Source organism: Diplotaxodon limnothrissa, linkage group LG12, assembly GCF_057381915.1.
Source record: "Diplotaxodon limnothrissa isolate DT_005_m linkage group LG12, D_limnothrissa_male_GT1.1, whole genome shotgun sequence".
In the NCBI taxonomy this organism is placed as follows: domain Eukaryota; kingdom Metazoa; phylum Chordata; class Actinopteri; order Cichliformes; family Cichlidae; genus Diplotaxodon; species Diplotaxodon limnothrissa.
In genome coordinates, this window is record NC_140607.1 from 23,558,771 (window position 1) to 23,579,030 (window position 20,260).

Below are 20,260 nucleotides of genomic sequence, written 5' to 3' on the forward strand. Positions count from 1 at the left end.
GGGAACCACTGCATTAGTGTAACTGTACTCTTATAATTTAAGCATAGTTCACAATATAAACTTAACACTGCTTGATCAAACAGGGTACCGATCCTTATCCTAATGAGGACACACACAGGGTGGACTGGTCAGTTAGCAAAGCTGGAATATTTCCTGGTGGCATGAGGGTTGTTTTGGCCTGCTGTGAAAAGTCAACTTGATCAGTAAACAGTTTACAAACCGCGACCCTCTCAGCCACACACTCTCCAATCCTCATGGCACACAGGTGTATTAGCTAATGACACGTAAATGAATGTAGGTCAGCAATCCCTACTCACTACAATGCAGACAACATGTTGATCGGACAATAAGGAAAAGTGGAGGAGAGAGATAGAAAATAAAAAAATATATATTTAAAAAAACAGATTAAATGCTGAAAAACAAATTCCATTTAGTGCCCAGATCAGGTGAAAACATGAGTTTTACATGACTGATCTCAGTGAGTGTGTGTACGAAGCAGCCTTAATATCATTGACCAAAATTTTTGAGGAAAAAATTCATGAGGAAAAAAGCTTTAATGAAATGTATCGAAATTTCCATCAACAAATATAAACCAGATGTAAATATTCTGGAGAGACAAGATCCGATCAGAACGAATTAAGTTTTGTGAAAAGGAAGGACAAGTTGGGAAGTGCTCCCTGTTTCTCATGAAATCACGTCACATTTGATGTTAGTGAAAAAAAGATGCTTTGTAAACCACGTGAAGCAACTCTCACGGGTAAAAACACAACAAACTCTTATACTTCATACTTTAGTCAAATAAAATATACTTTTTAATGTAATCTTATGATATTTATTTGAATACAACTAGAGTAATAAAACTATAAGATGTTTTAGTGAATGACTAAATGAATGACTAAAACTAAATTTGCTGTCAACATGAACACTGGTGAATGGATCCATCATCCATCCATGATGGAATTTATGAAATTTATTTGAGTAATAATAATAATAATTTTCTTTTTTCCTCCCAAAACCTCTAAAAGATCTCACAATGATATAATTAAAATGAAATCTTTTGGTCATAATAATTTGATAATGAAAACTGGATATCAGAACAACAGCTGGATTATAGACAATTAGCAGTGTGATGGTTTCCATGTCCAGAGTTGTCTATATGTACTGTGTAGGTCATTATTGTCTCCAACTGACCGTGGTCTGTATTCATCAATACCAAAGTCATTTTCACAAATGCCACTCTAATCTGGGTTATGCATTCCTGCATTGTTGACTATAACCCTTTGCCACATCTAAAGAGGGGTTTCCCCTCCTCATGTGGAAAGCGCATGGTTATTCTGCTGGTTCTGAAATTCTTTGGTAGTGCTTTGAATTCATGGCAAATCAACATACTGAATATTTTTAAAGGAGCTCATTAAATAAATGTAATCCACTATTCAATTGAACTCTGCCCTTAATCGCTGTTTCTATAGTTCAAAACTCCAGTAAAGGTTTGAATGTGATCACCGAGTTCTTTATAAACCTTTGAAGAACAAAGAATCTGTAGTCTTTCTTCGAATTTGTCCAATGTATTATAATATATTTGGATAGTCATCCAGCGCTCTGAAGAGTGACTTCCTGCTTAACTTCCTGTGTTAGAAAATGCATACATGTGAGTTTTAATGAGTGAAAGAATGAATTTTGGTTTGCAGGCCCCTCATAGACCTCGGTGCATTGTGCTCTTCACTGTCACAGTCTTACCCTTTAGTGCAATAAAAATGATGAAAAATCTAGAATGTTCTTGAATTCAGCCTAAAATCGATTTTTTTTCTGAATTTTTGCCCATCGTGCAGATAACTGAGGAACTTCCAAACTTGTTTTTTTTTTTATTCAGTTAATGTTCATCATAGGAACTCAAATGGCAAACTGAAAGGGTGTAGGCTGAGCTTATATAACACCTACCTCTGAAAGTGTATTCAAGTAACAACCAAACTGTTTGTTAGTGACTGTAATGTGTTACATGGTGATGCAGATCATTAATGGAAGAAAAGCGGGGACTGCCAAGAAGGCATTTTATGAGCAGCGACAACACTAACATGATGTGTTAATAATCTGTTTAGACTAAAAAAAATCTAAAACCAACAAAAAAACCGATGTCATTTCTAACCAAACACAGCTCTGTTTATTATTGCACGTGGAAGATTAACATTAGAATAAATGTACTGCAAACTAACCAACAATTACGCCCACAACATTAAACAAAATGAGAACATAATGGCTCTGTATAATTTCCTACTCATTGGAAACTGTCTGAAACTCATTTTTCTCTGTATATGTTTTATTGTTTTTTAGTTTATTTTTGTTTTTTTGTGAATAAAAATCACTCATGCGTGAATCAACAAAGGATTTGCAGTTAAGTCGAGCAGCGTTGTTATTACTTGCTTTGTTGGGGAGATTTTTCCGTTCTACTCTATTGATAGTTTTTATATATTTCATTATATCCATTAGTCTTTTTGTGTTATTCATCATGACTGATCATTTCCCCTGATGCTCTGAAATATTAATACGGGCCTCTTGAACTGCCGCGCAACATCTCTCCTTTTATGTTTGTTAACCGTACGTGTATTTGTGTGCGTTCATTGGCGAGACAATGAGGAACAAAGTGAAGGGCAGTCACTTCAAAAGGGCACCAACAGGGTTGAATTAAATAGAAAACAGGAGAGAAAACCCATGAAAGAGCAGGAAAGGAAAGCCTCAGACTGAGTCTTCCTGTCACTGGGAGGAGGGGGTCATCAAATATTAAGAAAGTCGTGTTTACAGTGGATCAGTCTGAAGACCAAACATGCTTTCTAAGTTTTTTTTACCTACGCCTAGTTGCTGCATTTCTCTCTGTCATCGGCTCATTCTGTGTTTTGTCTTTGCTGTCAGTGGCTTCGTCATCAGTCTTTGTCTTCTTTCCTGCTCCCTTATCTCTCTCCCCCTCAATCTCTCTCAATCGTTCTCACCTTCCTTCACTGTCTCTAAGCCCGCCTGCCTGTCTCCCTCAGTCTCTGTCTTATAAATATGCATTATTTCACCTCGACCACTGTCTGAGTGTTCCAGGAAAGCCTCAAAAAGACGAGGAAAAAACACAGCAGAGAGGAGGGATGTGTGTTCTTTGTGATGACCTCCCAGAGGCTGTGGTATCCATGGCAACTGCACGTTGAAAAGAAGGCATTATGGGATTTTGATGTAGGAGGAGCTTACGTGAGTAACCCCGTCCACTCGCACCTTACACAGGGAACCGTATCGTTGTCTCTGCTGTCATGGAAAAAACTCAAGAACGCTTGTGTCTAAGTACATGTGATGGTTCTCTCCTGGCCAGCTCAGATACAGTAAAGCCAATGACATGTAGGTTTAAGCTAAGTATTTTTTGTGATGGTGCTCATGTCGAATAAAAACCCAGCAGGAAATATGATGGTAGTACTTCTTCAACGTGCAGTTGTCAAGTCACAAAATTCCCAATGGCCACATACTGACGTTTTGTTAGAACAACAATGAGGAAGTAAAAAAGCCTGCAAAAGTCTGTGTTAACATTCGATTAATCTCGCAAAGAAGATTTGTACATATTCATATGCAAAATCCAAAGTAAAAGGCAAGACTTTTGGCATCACAGGTTAGATTCACCAGCCAGGATTGAACAGGCTTTGCTTTCACACAGGTAAGCAAACAATGTGGGCAAAATCGGCATGATGATTTTGCCTTTTATTTAATTTCTCTTCACTAATATGCACTCATGCTACAGTATTGTTTGGCTTGTCCATGCTATTGCTTACTGATATATTTAATCACATTGAGAAAAGTAAAAAACGGGCAACAGATGTTGTTTAAATGTTAAAAAATGGGTCACTTTAGCCCACTGCAAAGTGGTTGCTAAGCAACATGATAGTGTTGTAGTATATCATGCATAATTTAGCCTTTGTGGATATAAATGAGATGTTATTGTCTTGAACTTAAAACAATGGGATGCTTTAATACTGCATTATAGGAGCTTAAATGCTAAAAAGTGTCACTGTTGCTAGGTCGTCGCTAGACAACACGAGGACAGCATAACATCTGATATAGATAAGAACCTTAAGGGGCCTTTGTTTCAAATTTTTTCTAGATAATGATCCAGGGAGAATTTGCAGACAAAGAAACAAACAAAAACAAATAGTTTGTGTATTACAGTAAGTTTTATAAATGAGCAATTATTGGCTGTTGTCCTCAGAGACTAAGTAGGGTGGTGTGATGATTGCGTAAACTTTCTCGTTGAGCCATTAATGACATAATCTCTTAACCAGAAGATATGAAGTCTCAGCTTATGTAAGCATGCAAACTTTAGATCATCATTTTATTTGTTTCTACTTGCTTTTGACTTTTGACTTTTCAGTCCCTGTGATGTTGCAATCAGTTCTACACAACTATACAAATAGGACTGGGTTAGCTTGCACACTTTCACAACAAGTTCAAAGGCAAAAAACTTTGCCCCATCAACTTCTTGGTAACCAATGCAGTATGTGAATGAGGTCTCTTTCTTTGTAATAATAATATAGTAATAATGATATAAAAGGTACAATGAGGCCATGTACATGAGCAATGAGCAGTTGAATAATTTGTGTTACATCCTCTCAGTTTTGTCTTGATGCACATTTGCTTAATCACGGATAACTGTTTCACTGTCGCCTCTCCAGGTGCTTCACAAGGTCGATACTTGTCTCTGAAGAAAAAAAACCACCCACTACCCAAAAAAATTACTCAGAGATTTGTCAGCTCTGCTTCACTGCCCGTGTTCATCTACAGGCCGTGTCAGCAGCGTAAAACAGTCAGGCATGAAACCTTAATTTTCTTTCATCCTACACATTTGGCCATAAAATCAGTTTAGGGGAAAATGAATAAATGTGCTATAGTGTTGGAGTCGAGCCCCACCCACGCACCCATACGCCCACACACACACGCACACCGAGCCTGTGTGGAAAGGCTCAAGGTTTGATTTGAGGCATCCTGTCTGTCTCCTGAAGCGCCTGTCAGGTTCATTGTGTAACAGGGGATTCAATGACGTCATCACAGCCCCTTCAATCCTACGCCTCTGCATCTATTTCCCTGCACATATACACGCACACACACAGGCATGGGGTTGTGGGGGGGGGGCTCCAATTCCTCTATGACTCATCTTCACTTGTCTGACGCAAGAGCATGACTGGGTCCCTACACTCTACACGTCCCCCCACACTCACACACACACCTCTGTCTCTCCTGGATGCTGAAATACGGCTGAATCACTATGTTTTACCTTCCACCCCCCTATGCCTCTATTCTGGTTTTTGTTTTTCTCCTGTCTGTCTACCTCTCTGTCCTTTTTTTTGTCATTTTACTCTGATACGCTGCTCTGTGGTCGTCTTAAGCAGTGCCGTATGCCCCTGTATCGCTCTATTACTGCCTCGTCTCTCTTTTTGGATATTTATTTGTGTCTTGTTTTCTTCTTTCCTGGCATCCCACTCCTTCTCCTCCCTCTTTCTCTTCTTCTCCTGCTACTCCCCCCCCTTCTCCCTTATTTCCAATCCTTTCTCTCCTTTCATCGCTTTGCCACCCTCCTGCCTCCATCTCCCACACTTACATCTTACTCCTTCTCCAACTCTATTTCTCCACTACTGCTTCAGCATACTAAACAGAACTTCTCTGATTACTTTTCTTCCTGAGAAACGTTGGAGACCCAAGTAAGAGACCCACCGCCACTGCCCTCTGCCGTTACCATGACTACAGCCACAGCACTTAGCTTTATTGAGGAGGGGTGAAAGGAAGGAGGAGGAGCGGGGAGCTTGCTGTGTGTCGTCACACAGAGATAGCACAAAAAAATGCCACAGCAGCAAACCAATCTTTAATTTGATGCCAAATATAACCTGTTATTTTGATTTTATGTCAACAGTCATTATCAAAGACCTCGAAAAAATAGCATTTTTTTTATGTTCTTTTAAAAAAGATTCATTCAGGCAACGTGGCATTTATAGTTTTGTGGGGTATCAGAAGCTTTCTGTGAGGAAATCACAGACTGTATATAAAGGATGGGCAGGAAGCCTTCAGAAAAGGAACATATTTTGAATGTAGCAAGCTTGGTTAGTAAGTTATACTCATAAAGCGTACAGCTTCAATCCACAGACACAGATATAGCAAGGCTCATAAACATTTGGATAATAATACTGCAGTTTTACCCTTAATTCAAGTAATTTACCAAAAGCATTGCACTAACTGTTTAAAAATAATAATTTCCCCCAGGGATCAATAAAGTATTCTGATTCTGATTCTGAAAATGACCATTTTCATACTTACGCTCACATTTTTTTTAGTGGTTCTCCATACATAATCAAAGAACCTGTTTATTTTATTGTGCAAGACACAATGAAATAAACAGGTTGTGTTATTTGCTGTTATGGCACTTAATCTTCTTATTTATATTACTCTTTTTGTGCACAGCACTTTGTGCCTTTGCTGGCAAATCAGTCAGTCACACAAGCCTTTCAAATTTAGCCATATTCCCTAAAACTGACACGGATTTATCAATGACTTCGAAGCTGGATTTAATACATGTTTAAAGTTACAATTTTTATAACATGGTTAGCACCATCTTGTGCCAGTACAGAACGAGACGTTGGTTGCAGCTAATTGATTTACATTAGTTTATGTTTGCTAACTCGTAAGAGAGCCAATATCTCAGTTTGTAGAGCACTTTGTAAAAAAAGAAATCATCATACAGATGGGAAAATAGGGAACAGACAAATGCAGTTTGATGCAAACTGCATTTCGTTGCCCTGTACCTGTGCATGTGCAATGACAATAAAGTTGAATTCTATTCTATTCTGTTCTATTAATGTGGGCAGCCTCAAGTGGCCACTAAAGGAACTGCAGTTTCTGGCACTTCTAACTTGACTTCATTTTTTTTTAGCCCCAGTAGTTGCAGACAATTTTAATATTTTTAATGAGAAACAGGAAAAAAATATCTTGTGTTTTCTTATATCAGCATGCCAATACAGTGCATATACATTACAATTTATACCAAAGTACATATGTGTAATTATGCATGTGGAACGTGTGAAAGGAGAACAAACTGCAAAGACAACTCTCTTTCCCAGCAAGTTAGAAATATAGATTTTCATAACTACAATGAGCATTTCTGTTCAAGATGAATTATTACTGCAAAATTACCGTCACTGAATGATACATCCATCAGTTGTATATTATTATCTTTCTGAAATTTTAAACGATTGTCTAGCCATTGAATGCCTGCAGTCTTCTACCTCTTTCTCTCTCCTACTCTGTCATTGTCAGTTGTGTCGCTTTGTCAGAGAGAATGAGAGAAAGGGCAGGAAAAATGGACAGTCCAACTACCTATCAATCAATACAACTGATTAGATTTTGGCCTTTTGGAAAAGTAACAGATTATCTGCAGAAAGAAAAACACACACTTTCAGTTTTGTTTTGTACCCCTGAGTTATCCAAGCACAGCAAGAAAAGCTGCTAAATATCCCTGCAGTACACAAAAATGCTCAAAAACACTGAACATGGATCTTTTTAAATGCATTCCTTTCACCTGTACTTTTTTAGTTACTTAAAGCAAATGTAACACCCCACGAACTCACCTAATCAAACATGCTAACCATTTCCAACTCCTTCTGTTGAGTTAACCTATCCCTGCGAGTGTCTTACTCAAACCCCCACGTCCATCAGTCATGCCCATGCAGGGGAGTAGCAGAGAGGCACCCATGCAGCAGGGAGGGAGGGGAGGCTGAAAGAAAGGCCTGAAAAGATATCGACACATACACCTACCCTGTAGTAGTCAGTGCTGTAGACATCTCTTGACATGCCAAAGTCTCCAATCTTTACCAGCAGGTTCTCACCCACCAGGCAGTTCCTTTTGGACAACAAACACAGTGAGACTCAATAAAGATGTTTCACATTGCTGAGTTAAAATGAAGGGTGTTAAACTACAACCATATATCTTATTATATGGTTATTACCATGACTGTTTTACTGATTATCTCTAGCTGATTATTTACTGGTTCCGCTAATAGCTACAGTCCTCCTTGTTAGATGTTTTTAGGTGGTATTAGCGATTGTTCGTACTCAGTCATTATGAGTTTTAAATAAATTCCTCAAGGATCAGAATAAAAGTTCCTGTTTAATGACACATCTGGCATCTGTTAGGAACAAGCAAACACGATGTGCATTAACAGAGTATTTTACAAACCTTGTGGCCAGGTCACGGTGCACAAAGTGTTGTGATGCCAGGTAGACCATGCCAGATGCTATCTGCTGGGCAATGTGAAGCATTTGAGACTGGGTCAGCTCCACAGGTCTGGTGGTCTGGCCCTCTGCCATCAAAACTGCATCTGGACCATGAGCCCTGTGAGAAAAAAACAAGGGAAACAATGTATCATTTGTCTTTTCAGCCATGTATCAACCACGTACGATGTTTACATGTGTCCCTCTAATAGAGAGTATGTAGAAGATTAAGCTGGATTAGCACACGCAAGCTTCCTAATCTTTAATTCTTTGATCGCTCATTTTTCATAGAAACTCTTTAGAGAAAAACACATTTAAAATTTTGCCATTTTACATATTGAAGAAGAGAGTCATGCCTGAGGAACTTGTTGAGGTCACCGTGTTTCATGTACTCAAACACCATAATGAGCGGGTCGCTCTCCACGCACACTCCGTAGAAAGTGACAATATGCTCATGCTGAAGGTTCGTCAGCAGCTCAGCCTCACGATGGAAATCCTTCCTGGCATTTTCGCTGGCCTCTTTAAGTGTCTGCACACACACACACACGCACACACACAAGTGACATTTTAATAAAGTGACAAATCAAAACCTCACACATTATACCACATACACTTCTGCCAATTGGTCATTTTCATAGTGGATTCATTCTCCTCCAATTTATTTGGCTGACGTCCACTGTGTGAAAAAAACAATACAAAAGTGCATATAAAAGTGAGTTACAGCAACACGGCACAAACAGTGTGAAATTACTGGCACCAAACAAGGACCGATATGACAGCAGAGCAGGAAAAGGATGGAGACATTTTAAATAAATGCTAGCCATTACAAAGTACAGCACTGTTTACATTCATTATGTTTCCCTGTTCCCTTTGAAACTAATCTTTGTCTCCCTTCCATGAATCAGGAAATCTGTCAGGGAGCTTGTGTAATACAAGCATCCATGACAGAGAGTGTATGTGAAGTGAAAGTGAATGACTGTGTGTGTGTTTGGAGGCGAGTTACAGGAAATGAAAGTGATACGGGGTGTGTATTAATTTCACATATAAGAAGAAAAATATAGAAAAGTTTCTCTTGTCCTACATGAATAATTGATTGTCTTCCTACAGTATATGATAGAGATATACATGAGGTGTGAGCGTGTGGCGAGTGGCGAGTGTGCCTGTGCACACACATTGCAGGTAGAACCTCCGACTACAAATACAGATCTACAGGAGCACTGACTTAGAAAAAGCAGAATGAGATGACCTCTGACCTTTCATCAAAAGCACTAAAATGGAAGAATATTAGACAGACTTCAACCTTAAGCACTTACATTCAACCAATAATGTACTGTGAAACAGAGGCATGGTCGAGTACACTGCAGACTGCAAGGTGATACTGCAAGAAGATGATTATTACAGTATAGATAGTGTATATGAATGCCTGTGCCCCTGTCTCACCATGTAACTTGAGAATATGCATAGGATATGTGAGTTGACTGACTTTCCTCAGATGTCTTTGCAGGACCTTTCACTGTTATATTTAATGTTATCAGTTTATTGTTCGTAATTAATAGAATTAATAATGGCTAAAAATGAAGACTGACGCTGTGTAGGTCAATGAAAAGCTATTAAAACCAGCTTTGAGGTTTCCAGTTATTTTTATTGGTGTGGTTTTTCATATCAGTGCAGTTCTGAATGTTTGAAAGCCACAAATAAACACAGCTGTTCCTCACTCTGAAAGAAACCAGCAGGAGGTAATAAGAGGCGATGAATATGATGCTGAAAGCCCAGACTTTGTTCTTAGCATGGTTTAGAACTTATCTGTAATGATCTATTAACTTATAATGAAGCTTTTACAATTTCTTTGCAAAAAGTGACTTCTTAAGAGATGCTCATAAAACATGGACAATTTTCCTCATTATCCCAGTTTGACTGACGATGACTCCCTGAAGTCTAATCTATGATGTACTGTACTGTGTGCTCCTTAAAAAAAGAGAAAAGAAAAAGAAAAATGAACTTAAAGAGGAAAAAGAAATGTTATTCACTGCACCGCTGGTCTCAATCAGTATCAAATGACCACTGCGACCAGTATTAATCATTGTATTGAGCCAAACATATTAATGTTGAGTTTAGGAAAAATACTGACTTTCCTGTGAGCCTGGGAGTATTACAAATCACAGTGTGACTTTCTGTACTGAAAGCTGCATTAATTCCCATGCTGAAACTCATAACACTGCACTGTTAGTCATCCAGTCTGAGCACATTCAGGTCCATGGACAAATAAAAAGCAATCAACAACCTCCAGCTCACAAATGTGGTGAGTCATATACATGCGTGAAGAGAACATTATTGAAAGTGCTCGAAGTTCATGACTGATGGGATGCAGGAGCGTAAATGTGTTTGCATGAGTTTGCCTGCGTGCATGTGCATATGCATATTGTTTTTATGTGCACTTGTTACAATTATCCTCTGATCGATGGCAACTCAGTGTTTAATATACAGTAACAGTAAAACTTGCTTCTGTATTATGGATGACGGATTGATTGATAGACAACCCTAAAATCCAGGCCCATTAAGCTCTATTAGTGTGTGTAGGTCATTGTAATGTGGTATACAAATGAGAACCTGTACCTGTAATGTAGCATGACTCACAGAGAGCAATATAAGCATGGCGTGGTTTATCATAAAGAAAGTGCATTCCTCATAATCCATGTCCTTTCCCCTTTATTCTGTACAGTGGAATTACAGGACACAATAATTATAGCTGTTAAATGATGGAATCACCACATTTGCAGGATGAAATCACTGAGTGTTGAGGAAAGAAGTATTGAAACTCCTTGCAATTTGCATTTCTAAAACAAATACCTGTGCAAATTTAAATATGCAAAATAGTCTGCAGTTAAAAGAAAGAGTTTGAGGACCTTAACAAGCTGCTGCTACACCTGGCTGACTGAAAGGAAGCATGGCCCCCAACAAGAGAGGTGTCTACTCAAACAATGGAAAGGATTATACGACGCCTTGTATAAAATCTGTAGCAAATATATAGACAACATAGAATGACAGATGAGTTGTTTATTTCTAAGAAAGTTTAAAGAAAAAAGCAGGAAAAAGCTGAATGAACTTCATCAAACTGTAGCGATTCCATAATTTTTGGCCAGGGATTGAATTAAATACACTGACAACTCTCACAGGCAAATCAAATTTGTTTCTAAAATCCCGTCATTACAACAGATTCTCAGCACTCTTGTTTTCAAGTGATCAGATCAGATGTGTGTATCCTCCTGAGTGTTCAAACATCTCGTGGGATTTGATTTGCCTAGAAAACCTCGAGGAATAGTCTGCATTAATTTGATGTCTCCTTCTTTTAATTAAAAGCAGCTGGTAAGAAGTGACAACATATTTATTTGCAAACAGAAACGATCTTTATTTGGATTTCTACACTCTAAGCATCCCCTTCACGAGACTGTTTTTTTATTTTAGTTTCAAGTTATGCGATATGTATATGTACAACAATGGATGGATGGATGGATGGATGGATGGATGGATGGATGGAGCTAGTACTGTTGAAAGTCTCTTTTCATCACCCTTCAGCACTTTGTGTTATTGCAGTGTATTGGCAGCAGGATCACTGACGCTGATGTATGCAGGTCGTCAATTAGTTAATTAAAAACAAATCTGCTGTCATTTAAAAAGAACATTCAATGGTGTACCTGCATACGTGGAAATCTGAGAATTGTTCATTTTTTCCCCTACATTTAACCAGATTTGACATGCAGCCAGCAAAATGAAGCATCGTGTTCTACAACCAAGAACTGTGCTGCTGTCCATGATTTCCAGGTCCGTGTTTTGAAGTGTGTTCAGTCTAAACCGACGCTAAGCTGGCAGCATACATCAGCAGGTGGTTCAGGGCTAAGCCGGGAGCAAACAGGAAATGTAGGAAGAGAAACGAAGGTGTAGGATTTGAGAAGAGGCAAGCGTCAGGATGACGACTGAGGAGAGAGAAAATAAAAGACTGCAGGTGAGAGCTGGAGGTGTGGAGGACAGAGGAAGTGAGGGGCAGAGGGGGCTCTTTCACAGGTCATGTATAGTTAATGAGAAGTTCTTCACCGTTCAGATCCTGTTTCTCTGCAGAACAGCAGAAAAAGAATCCTAGATGGAGAGACTGATGGACACATAGATGCGATGCTCCCTAGGAAACCATTCAATTTGACCCCGGAAGTCAGCGGTTTTTGAGTGTAATTCCACCTTATTCTTGCAGAGAAACCCATGAAAAGAGGGACTTTCTAACAATAGCACAGTAAATGGAGGCCAACATGGATTCTCAATACCGTGCTGACGCCATGTGAGGGATTTTATTTCAAAATACCATGGATCTATTTCAGGAACCAGTTCAATATTTTCAATGTATTTCATGTATCAGATGTCAATTCTGATACTGTGGAATAGAAAAATAATAATTTCACCTTCAATAATGCCATTTAGGAGCTTTATTTTGACATGATCAATTGTTCTGTAGGACCAAAGGAATTTAAAAATATCTCACGTTGAAACTTGACCCGTTTGTTTTACTGCACACAGGATACATTTTATTTACATTTCTGGGCTTTGAGTTATAAAAGCTGCAAAAAGAAGTTTGTGTTTTCAGAAACTGGAATCAATATGAAATTAATTAGTCTAATTCTCTGATTCATAAATATGTTTCTTAGGAATTTTAGGACTTCAACATTACCTTGACGGCCACCAGTATCTTCTCCTGGTCAGGTGAAAGGTTATAACACTCAGCCAGGAAGACTTTCCCAAAGGCTCCCTCTCCCAGCTCTCTCTTCAGCACAATGTTATGTCTTTTAATATGCTGGACAACTGTAGAATGAGAAGATGAAGAGGAAAACTTTTTAGTACAAGTTACAAACATGCATATAAATTGGGGAGGGGGGTAATCTTTTTTCCTCGTTTCTTTTCTATTGCCCCAAATGCTCAGTTTTAGGGAGCTTTTCTAATCTTAGCTCACAGCCCACCAACCTGCTGCTTAAACCTTCTGTTTGTGATGGGCAGCCAATAAGAAGAAAGCTGGCATAATGGGAGGGAAAAACAAGCCAAAAGTGCTTGTTCGGCCCAGAAAAAGATCAACTGTAAATCAAGCTGAAGTACACAAATAAAAACAAGGAGCTGGAAGTGATGATGGAAAGCAGGATTGATGCTTTGATCGCACGCCATTTATACTTTAATGACTTCAGCTCATGCAGTGAGTCAGTCTGGTGTCATTTGTTTTGTGGTGTTTGATTTCACTCAAAGAAGAGAAAACTGCATCATAAGACATCTGATTTTACACAAAAAGAAGACATTTGAATGTTGACTTGATAGTATGTGGTAATATAGCATCTTTGTAGTGCATATGTGGCAAAACTATTATTCTTGCTCTGTCCTTAAAGAAAATAAACATCTTATCAGACATAAACAATTAGCTCCATAGTTCTAGAAGTCACATGATAGCATGACTTTGTCACCTTGGATAACAATTGCGACCTAGCGTAGTTGTGCTTGAGAGCGGTATATTTGCAGTGCGCCCACTATGAGTTGCTGTAGTTCAAAAACTATCATCCAAACATTTTCTCCTATCACACATGAAGACACGTGGTAATAAATCCACACAGCGTCGTTGTAATAAACCTCCCTTCTTTTAAATTGTATTTTCTCCCACACGCTGCAGTAATGTCTGTTAATGAGTAAAAGTACAGAGCGCATAACACAGCCTTGATGAGGCATGAGGTCTGTAATATAAAGTGTGGCTTTTCTTTACTTATTAGTCTGTAATTACACTGTAAGAGCAATGTTCTCGTCACCGACTTTCTTTCAGCACTATTACCCAGTAAGTAGCCAGTATTTACAAGAGCAATTGAATCTATTTTTACTCTTCTCTAAAATGCCCAGTTGCTTCTTGTTTTCTGGACCTTGTGTTTGGAGTATCACATTGGAGTATCAACTGAAACTTGTCAGTTTTCTTATAAAATAACCTTTACTCTTATAACAATTTATCCCTGTTAATCCGAAGCTGTGGATTTTCCTCCTTTTTGAACAAAAAGCACAGCTGCAGGGCATGTTAACCCCCATGGTTTTTCTAAAGGGAAAATGATGTTAAAATAAATGGTTTCTGTCACTCACAATCCACATGCAGATACATTCCTCTACTGTTCATCCCTCATCTACTTTCATTTCGAAGCCAAAAAAAGGCTCATAACTGTATCTACTGTATATCTGGGGATCATTTTCTACTGCATACATATTTTATGTCTTGATTTATGTATCAAATAAATGCAAAAGTAAATAAGCAAATTCCTTCTTTTTTGTCTTCTACGACTTCAACACAGTTTTTACAGTAATGTAAATTTGAAAAACGTGTCTCTCTGCTTGCTTCATGCATCTAACCTCTTCCTGCCTTCTGCTCATCCACAGTTGGATCAGAGTCGACAACTCTGCTCTCTGTTGCTAAGTAACTCGCGAATCCACACCAGCTGATTTCTCAAAAAAAAAATAAAAATAGAAAATAAAAAAATTGGCATCTCGCCGGTTATTGTACAAGGTTTTATCATGCAGAATGATTAACAGCCTCGTGACCTTACAATAACCTAGTTAAACCCCATCTTTTGATCGCCAGCCAAATGTGCTCCATGTCTGTCTGCATGCAGAGAAACACGTTATCCTGTAATACCTGTGCTCGTTTAGGTCCTGAATACAAATGCATACATACACACACGCTTTTAGACACACACACACACACACACACACACACACACACACACACACACACACACACACACACACACACACACACACACCAAGAGATGAGATTTATGTGTGATGTGATTAAGAGGTGCATTTGAAGAAAAGCTGTCCACTCAGAATATCACATTAAAGCTCAGCTAGACTCTCTGAAGAAGCTGCATCGATCGACACTGTAAGCTACTGAGGTCCATCCTAACCCAATACTGTAACTGCAGACCTACGGAGAAAAGAGAAACACACAGCTGGTCTGCATCAGATATTCAAAAGCATTAAATATGAGGTCAAGACCATATGATATTTTTGTTTTGCTTAAGGCATTTATACACTCATAAATTCTTGTTATGATACGTGATAGGCTGCATATTGTCTCCGTCAAATCCCGTCTTGGCCTTCATTTGTAACCTTTGTGAATTAATGGGAAGGAAACGTCAAATAAGAAAATGAATTAAAACATTTTAATTAAAAAGACTGCAGATCGTTCAGTCCCATCTGTCCTGCGTTCAAAAAACCCCCTAAAATGAACAAAAAGAAAATGTGGGTGGTTTAAGGAGGACAGTGTGTTTTCTATACTACAACCTCTCTTTTATTTTGATAGCTTGTGTGTGGAAGATTTCTGTGAGCTTCTATCGGTCAATGAAAAAAAGAAAAAACAACATACTGGGCTTTCTGTTAGGATGGTGGAAAGTACTCCAGATGCAGATTCTATGATACACTAAATAGACGTTTTCTTGTCCCCGGGCCTCAAATACAGGCTTCTGTCAGAAACCAGTGCCTTACACAGGGATACACACTGGGTGTCCTTCCGTATTGGTGGCTTGCAGCAATCTTCGATGCCAAGAGCTAGCGATGCTGTTTGAAAGAGCAACAAAGTCCACATAAGGAAGTTCTTTCTTCCATGTGCTGTGTGGTTACCCAGCAAAAGTATCATGGTCATGTTTGGGGAAAGATTTTCATTTCAAAACAAACAAGTCATGCATTGTACTGCAGACACAGTTCACCTTTTAATATTTTACTCAGATGGCAAGGGCCTAAACCCCATCAGCTTATAGTTTAGGATGGTTTTATCAAATAAGTCCTGTAAGTATCTGAATATGTGTTTACATGATGAAAAAGTGACGCTGCGGATCTTTTTCGTTTTTGCAAATCAGCAGCATGTGAATAACTTCTACCTTCTAAACCTGAATACATAATCCTGAGGTATCAGCATGAATAAAAGTCAAGAATATTTGTAAATTGTTTCATCATTTACTAATTATTTTATCATCTATTTCTCCTAAAATTGAGTCTTCATCTCAAATAAAAAAACCAACATGTCGCTGATCACCACAATTCCCTTTGCAACAACGGCGCACAATAAACTCACATCCCCACAAGAAAGCTACCCACCATTTAACCAGCTAATTACCTCACCGCACTATTTTCCTACTGCAGTTGTCTAATAAGCATTCATCCATGAAAATGCCTTGCACCACTTCTCCTTAATTAACATCCTCAAATAGCAAATAAATTGATGTTTGCAGACCAGTGCTTCCCGTACCGCTTTTTTCCCCTCCTTTCTTTTCTTTAGTCTTTGGCAGGAAGATGTGGTTATTCACACAACCTTTTCCTGCAATTTTCTTTTTTGTGTCTTTTTTGGTTAGATTTCCAGTGTCGTCGCATCTATTTTGCATGTATTCAAGCATTAGCATTTATTGTCTATCAAGAGCGTAAAAGAATAAGTCCTTTTATTTCTAATGGCCGTATTTCAGTCATTAAATAATTGTGCTTTGCAGCTGCTTTCCTTTTGCCAAGTTTACAATCTGTCTTCCACCTCACTTTCATTGTTACACTGTGTCTCCACATGCCGTGCGACATATCACACCCCTTCTCCTCAATCAGTATCCTTAATTAAGATCTACTAAAATATAATTCCTCATTTACCAGACTTAACACACTTACTCTCTGATGTTTTTCCTAATTAGTACCCGTTTTCCATGCTTATCATATTCACTCATTTTCCCTCATTTGCATTCTTCCATCTATTCTCATTATCTTACTCTCACTTTCCTTATTTAGCGTTCCTCTGTTTCACCATTTATCTCTCCCTGTTGCTGTTCCTCTCGGCTGCTAAACCTATCAGTTTTTAATCAGCATCCTCTAAGTATTAACATCCAGGCACAGGTTCTTCCCCCGTTCTGTTGCTCCATTAGTTTTTTTCCATTAACTGTTTATGACAGGGTTTACAATATTAACATCAAGAAGAATAATATTTCCCATCGACCCCCTCATCTTCCACCTTTTTTGCCCTCCTGCCTTCATTTTTCCACCACATCATTTAGAGTCCCATCACACCTATCCTTCATCAGCATCTTATGAACTCCCAAATAAATTAATGTCTGAGGACATAATTATTCTCCGTTTGCCATCTGTTTCATATTCCGTTCTTCTTCGTCTCATCTTCCCAAATTCTTTCCATTGCGTTGAATGCAGACATAAAACAGCTTGAACAGCTTGGAAAAACTGAGTTCGGTACTTTGAACTGAGCAACAGGATAAGTCAAAGACACAGTCGTGTTTGACAGATGCTTTGAGAAGAGGACAACCAGAAACGTCAAACGTTCTTCAGTAATGTCATGGCACTGATTTTTCCTGACTCTGCGCCCTCCTATCAGCAAGCGTAGCTAATTGTGACCTAAATTTTGTGCGTCAGCCTGTGTGTGTGTGCGTGCGTGCACATATGTTTTTTTGTAAACCGGTGTCTTCAAATACAGTCAGCACGTGTTGACTTGTGAATAACATTTTCCAGAGTGAAGTTAATCCCCATTCCCTGGATACAAAAAAATACAAAGCCCAAAAGACCAACTCGTATAGAAGCAGTGGAAGAATTGAGAGGTACTGAACACAAAGCCAAGAGGATGATGTAAGAAAGATGATGAAAGAAAAATCACTTTTTCAACACTGCTACTGCAGATATTAATAACAAGTCCTCTAAAATCTCTATTTGAGCTTAAACACTACAATGAAAAGCTTAGACACTTTTGGTGTTTATGATTTTACTATTGTGACCCTACATGAGCCTACATGACCCTATATGTGACCCTACACATATAGTTGGATCCAGCAAGAGCTCAGTCAGCTTAGCTTAGCTGCACAAAGGCAAAAAATGGTAAAATAACTAGCAGCCAGTCCTCTGCCTCTCATTTACAGTCATTAACATTTCAGTTTTTGTATAAATGTACATTATTGAGTTTTGCAGGTGCTGGTGGGCACGTGTTTCTGCCTTGGTCCTGGGGTTTTGTGTTGTTTTGAGGTTTTATATCCTTAGCTAATATGAGTTTTGGGGTCCCTGCTTGGTTGTCATTTGTTGCTTTATATTCATGGTTTTTAGCTTCAGAGTTTATTATTATTATATTTTTGTATTCTGATTCTTGTTTTGATTTGTCATTCTAGTGATGATTATGTTTCTGGGATTTTGAGCCTTAACTACCGTTCCTGCCTTTATTTGTTTTTCTTAATGTCTTTTGTTAGATTCTCTGCCTTCTCTTTCCTCTCTGATTTGTCAGTGTCATTATACATGGTTGCTCTCTATAGTCAGCATTTTTAATTATATAAAAATGTCAACTTAATAACTTGATATTTGAAGTTATTTTCTCAAAATTTAGAGGCCTAACCCTAAATTTTGACATATGGAAGGGCTTTTGGTTTTTGGGTTTTTTGTCCAGTGGCAGAAACGAGTTCCCATAGTTGCCCCTGAATAAGCTAAGCTTGTTTTAATCTTGTTGTTTATTTCCTGCTTCACTTTTCTCTTGTGGCTTTATTTGTGTTTTCTTCCTGCTTGTCTAACTGTTACCACCTGTATTGATTACATACACCCAAATCATCCCTTGGTGTATAAATAGCCCTGTCATCCCCATAATCTTTGCCACAGCATTTGACCTTTTACCTCACTTAGTCTATTGCGTGTTGTCTTTAGCCTTTGCAATCAAAAAAACTGAATCAGCCACAAGTGGCTCATGAGCTCTAGCATGATTTGCTTCTTTTAGCTCTGGTATGTGTATGAGTCATCCACGAAAGTCTTGAATTTATGAGTGGCTTAACATATGCTGGGACACAGTCACACACAAACCTACACTTTCTATTTTCCCATTCTCCCATCAGATCTTACGGCAGCAGCTTCAAGGTCATTCACATGAGAGCAAGAAGAAATTTATTTTATAGCTTGTAATCAACTGATAAATCTTTAGTTCTACATCAGAGTTGATTGGGGTCCATGTTAAAGAGAAGTGAGTTTTTTTTTCCCGCTACATACTTAGATTTCTTCCATGTTTTAGTGTCTACTTTTTTTTTTTTTAGTATTTTTGTTACTATCCATTACCTGCTCTACTTTTCTCTTCCTCCCTGTCTGTCCTTACCTGTATTGATTAAATGCACCCAAAGCATCCCTTAGTGTATAAATAGTCCTATCCTTCCCCTTAGTATTTGTCACAACATTTATGTTCTCCTCTATCTCAGTTGTTTTTTCTTCCTTCATTGAATTGTGTTGATTTTTGGATTATTTATCAATTATTAAAGCTCACCATAAATTCCATAAATTATATGTATTTTATATACTGTGACAGTTTTTTTTTTGTTTTGTTTTTTTGTGGGGGGGGGGGGGTGCAGCCAGTCTAGCTGTTTCCTATTTTTTATGCTAATGCAAGCTAACAGTGAACTCACACCACCTTCATATTTATCATCAATCTTTAATATGCGGCAGCATGACTCTGTTCTTGGATCCCCTGCCTTGCCATGTGTATACTTTCAGGGAAACCACTACTAGCAATCAGTTGATTTGGCTGATTTACTGGGTTTTGCAGACTGAGTTTTGGCTCCTGGCCTGCCTGAATCAGTGTTCAATTATTCCTGAAATTTCAAACAATCTTTGCTGCCATGGTCTAGAGTGTACCTCTCTCTCATTCTTTGTGTATCTTGTAGTCTCCCCTGTTTGTTCTCTCTCTTTGTCTTGGCATGGCTCAGCATCCTGTTCACACTTCTTTCCTCAGTTGCACCTGTGATCCACTCTCCTATGAAGCCCTTCAGCCCATATGACTCTATGCTCCAGTCCCTGCCAGAGTTTTTCCAACCTGGTAGCAACACATGTCTAGTTTTGTATTCTCTTGATCTTGTTTGAAACCATGTTTAACTGTATGCCCCTGTGTCTCAGGTTCACTGCCAGTTTGCCTTAGTCTCCTCAGTCTGCCACAACGTGT

At 38.5% G+C, this 20,260-nt stretch overlaps 1 protein-coding gene across 2 annotated transcripts in view; it reads right to left on the reverse strand.

Annotated features, from left to right (window-relative positions):
* The window catches only part of ntrk2a (neurotrophic tyrosine kinase, receptor, type 2a), a 105,421-nt gene that overhangs the window by 7,721 nt on the left and 77,440 nt on the right, over window positions 1–20,260 (reverse strand). For both annotated transcript variants that reach the window (XM_085368360.1, XM_085368361.1), the window contains 4 exons: window positions 12,983–13,113; window positions 8,628–8,800; window positions 8,237–8,392; window positions 7,810–7,900 (listed from right to left, as the gene is read on the reverse strand). In XM_085368360.1, the coding sequence (XP_085224486.1) occupies window positions 7,810–7,900; window positions 8,237–8,392; window positions 8,628–8,800; window positions 12,983–13,113 (551 nt within the window). The remainder of the gene's footprint in view (window positions 1–7,809; window positions 7,901–8,236; window positions 8,393–8,627; window positions 8,801–12,982; window positions 13,114–20,260) is intronic.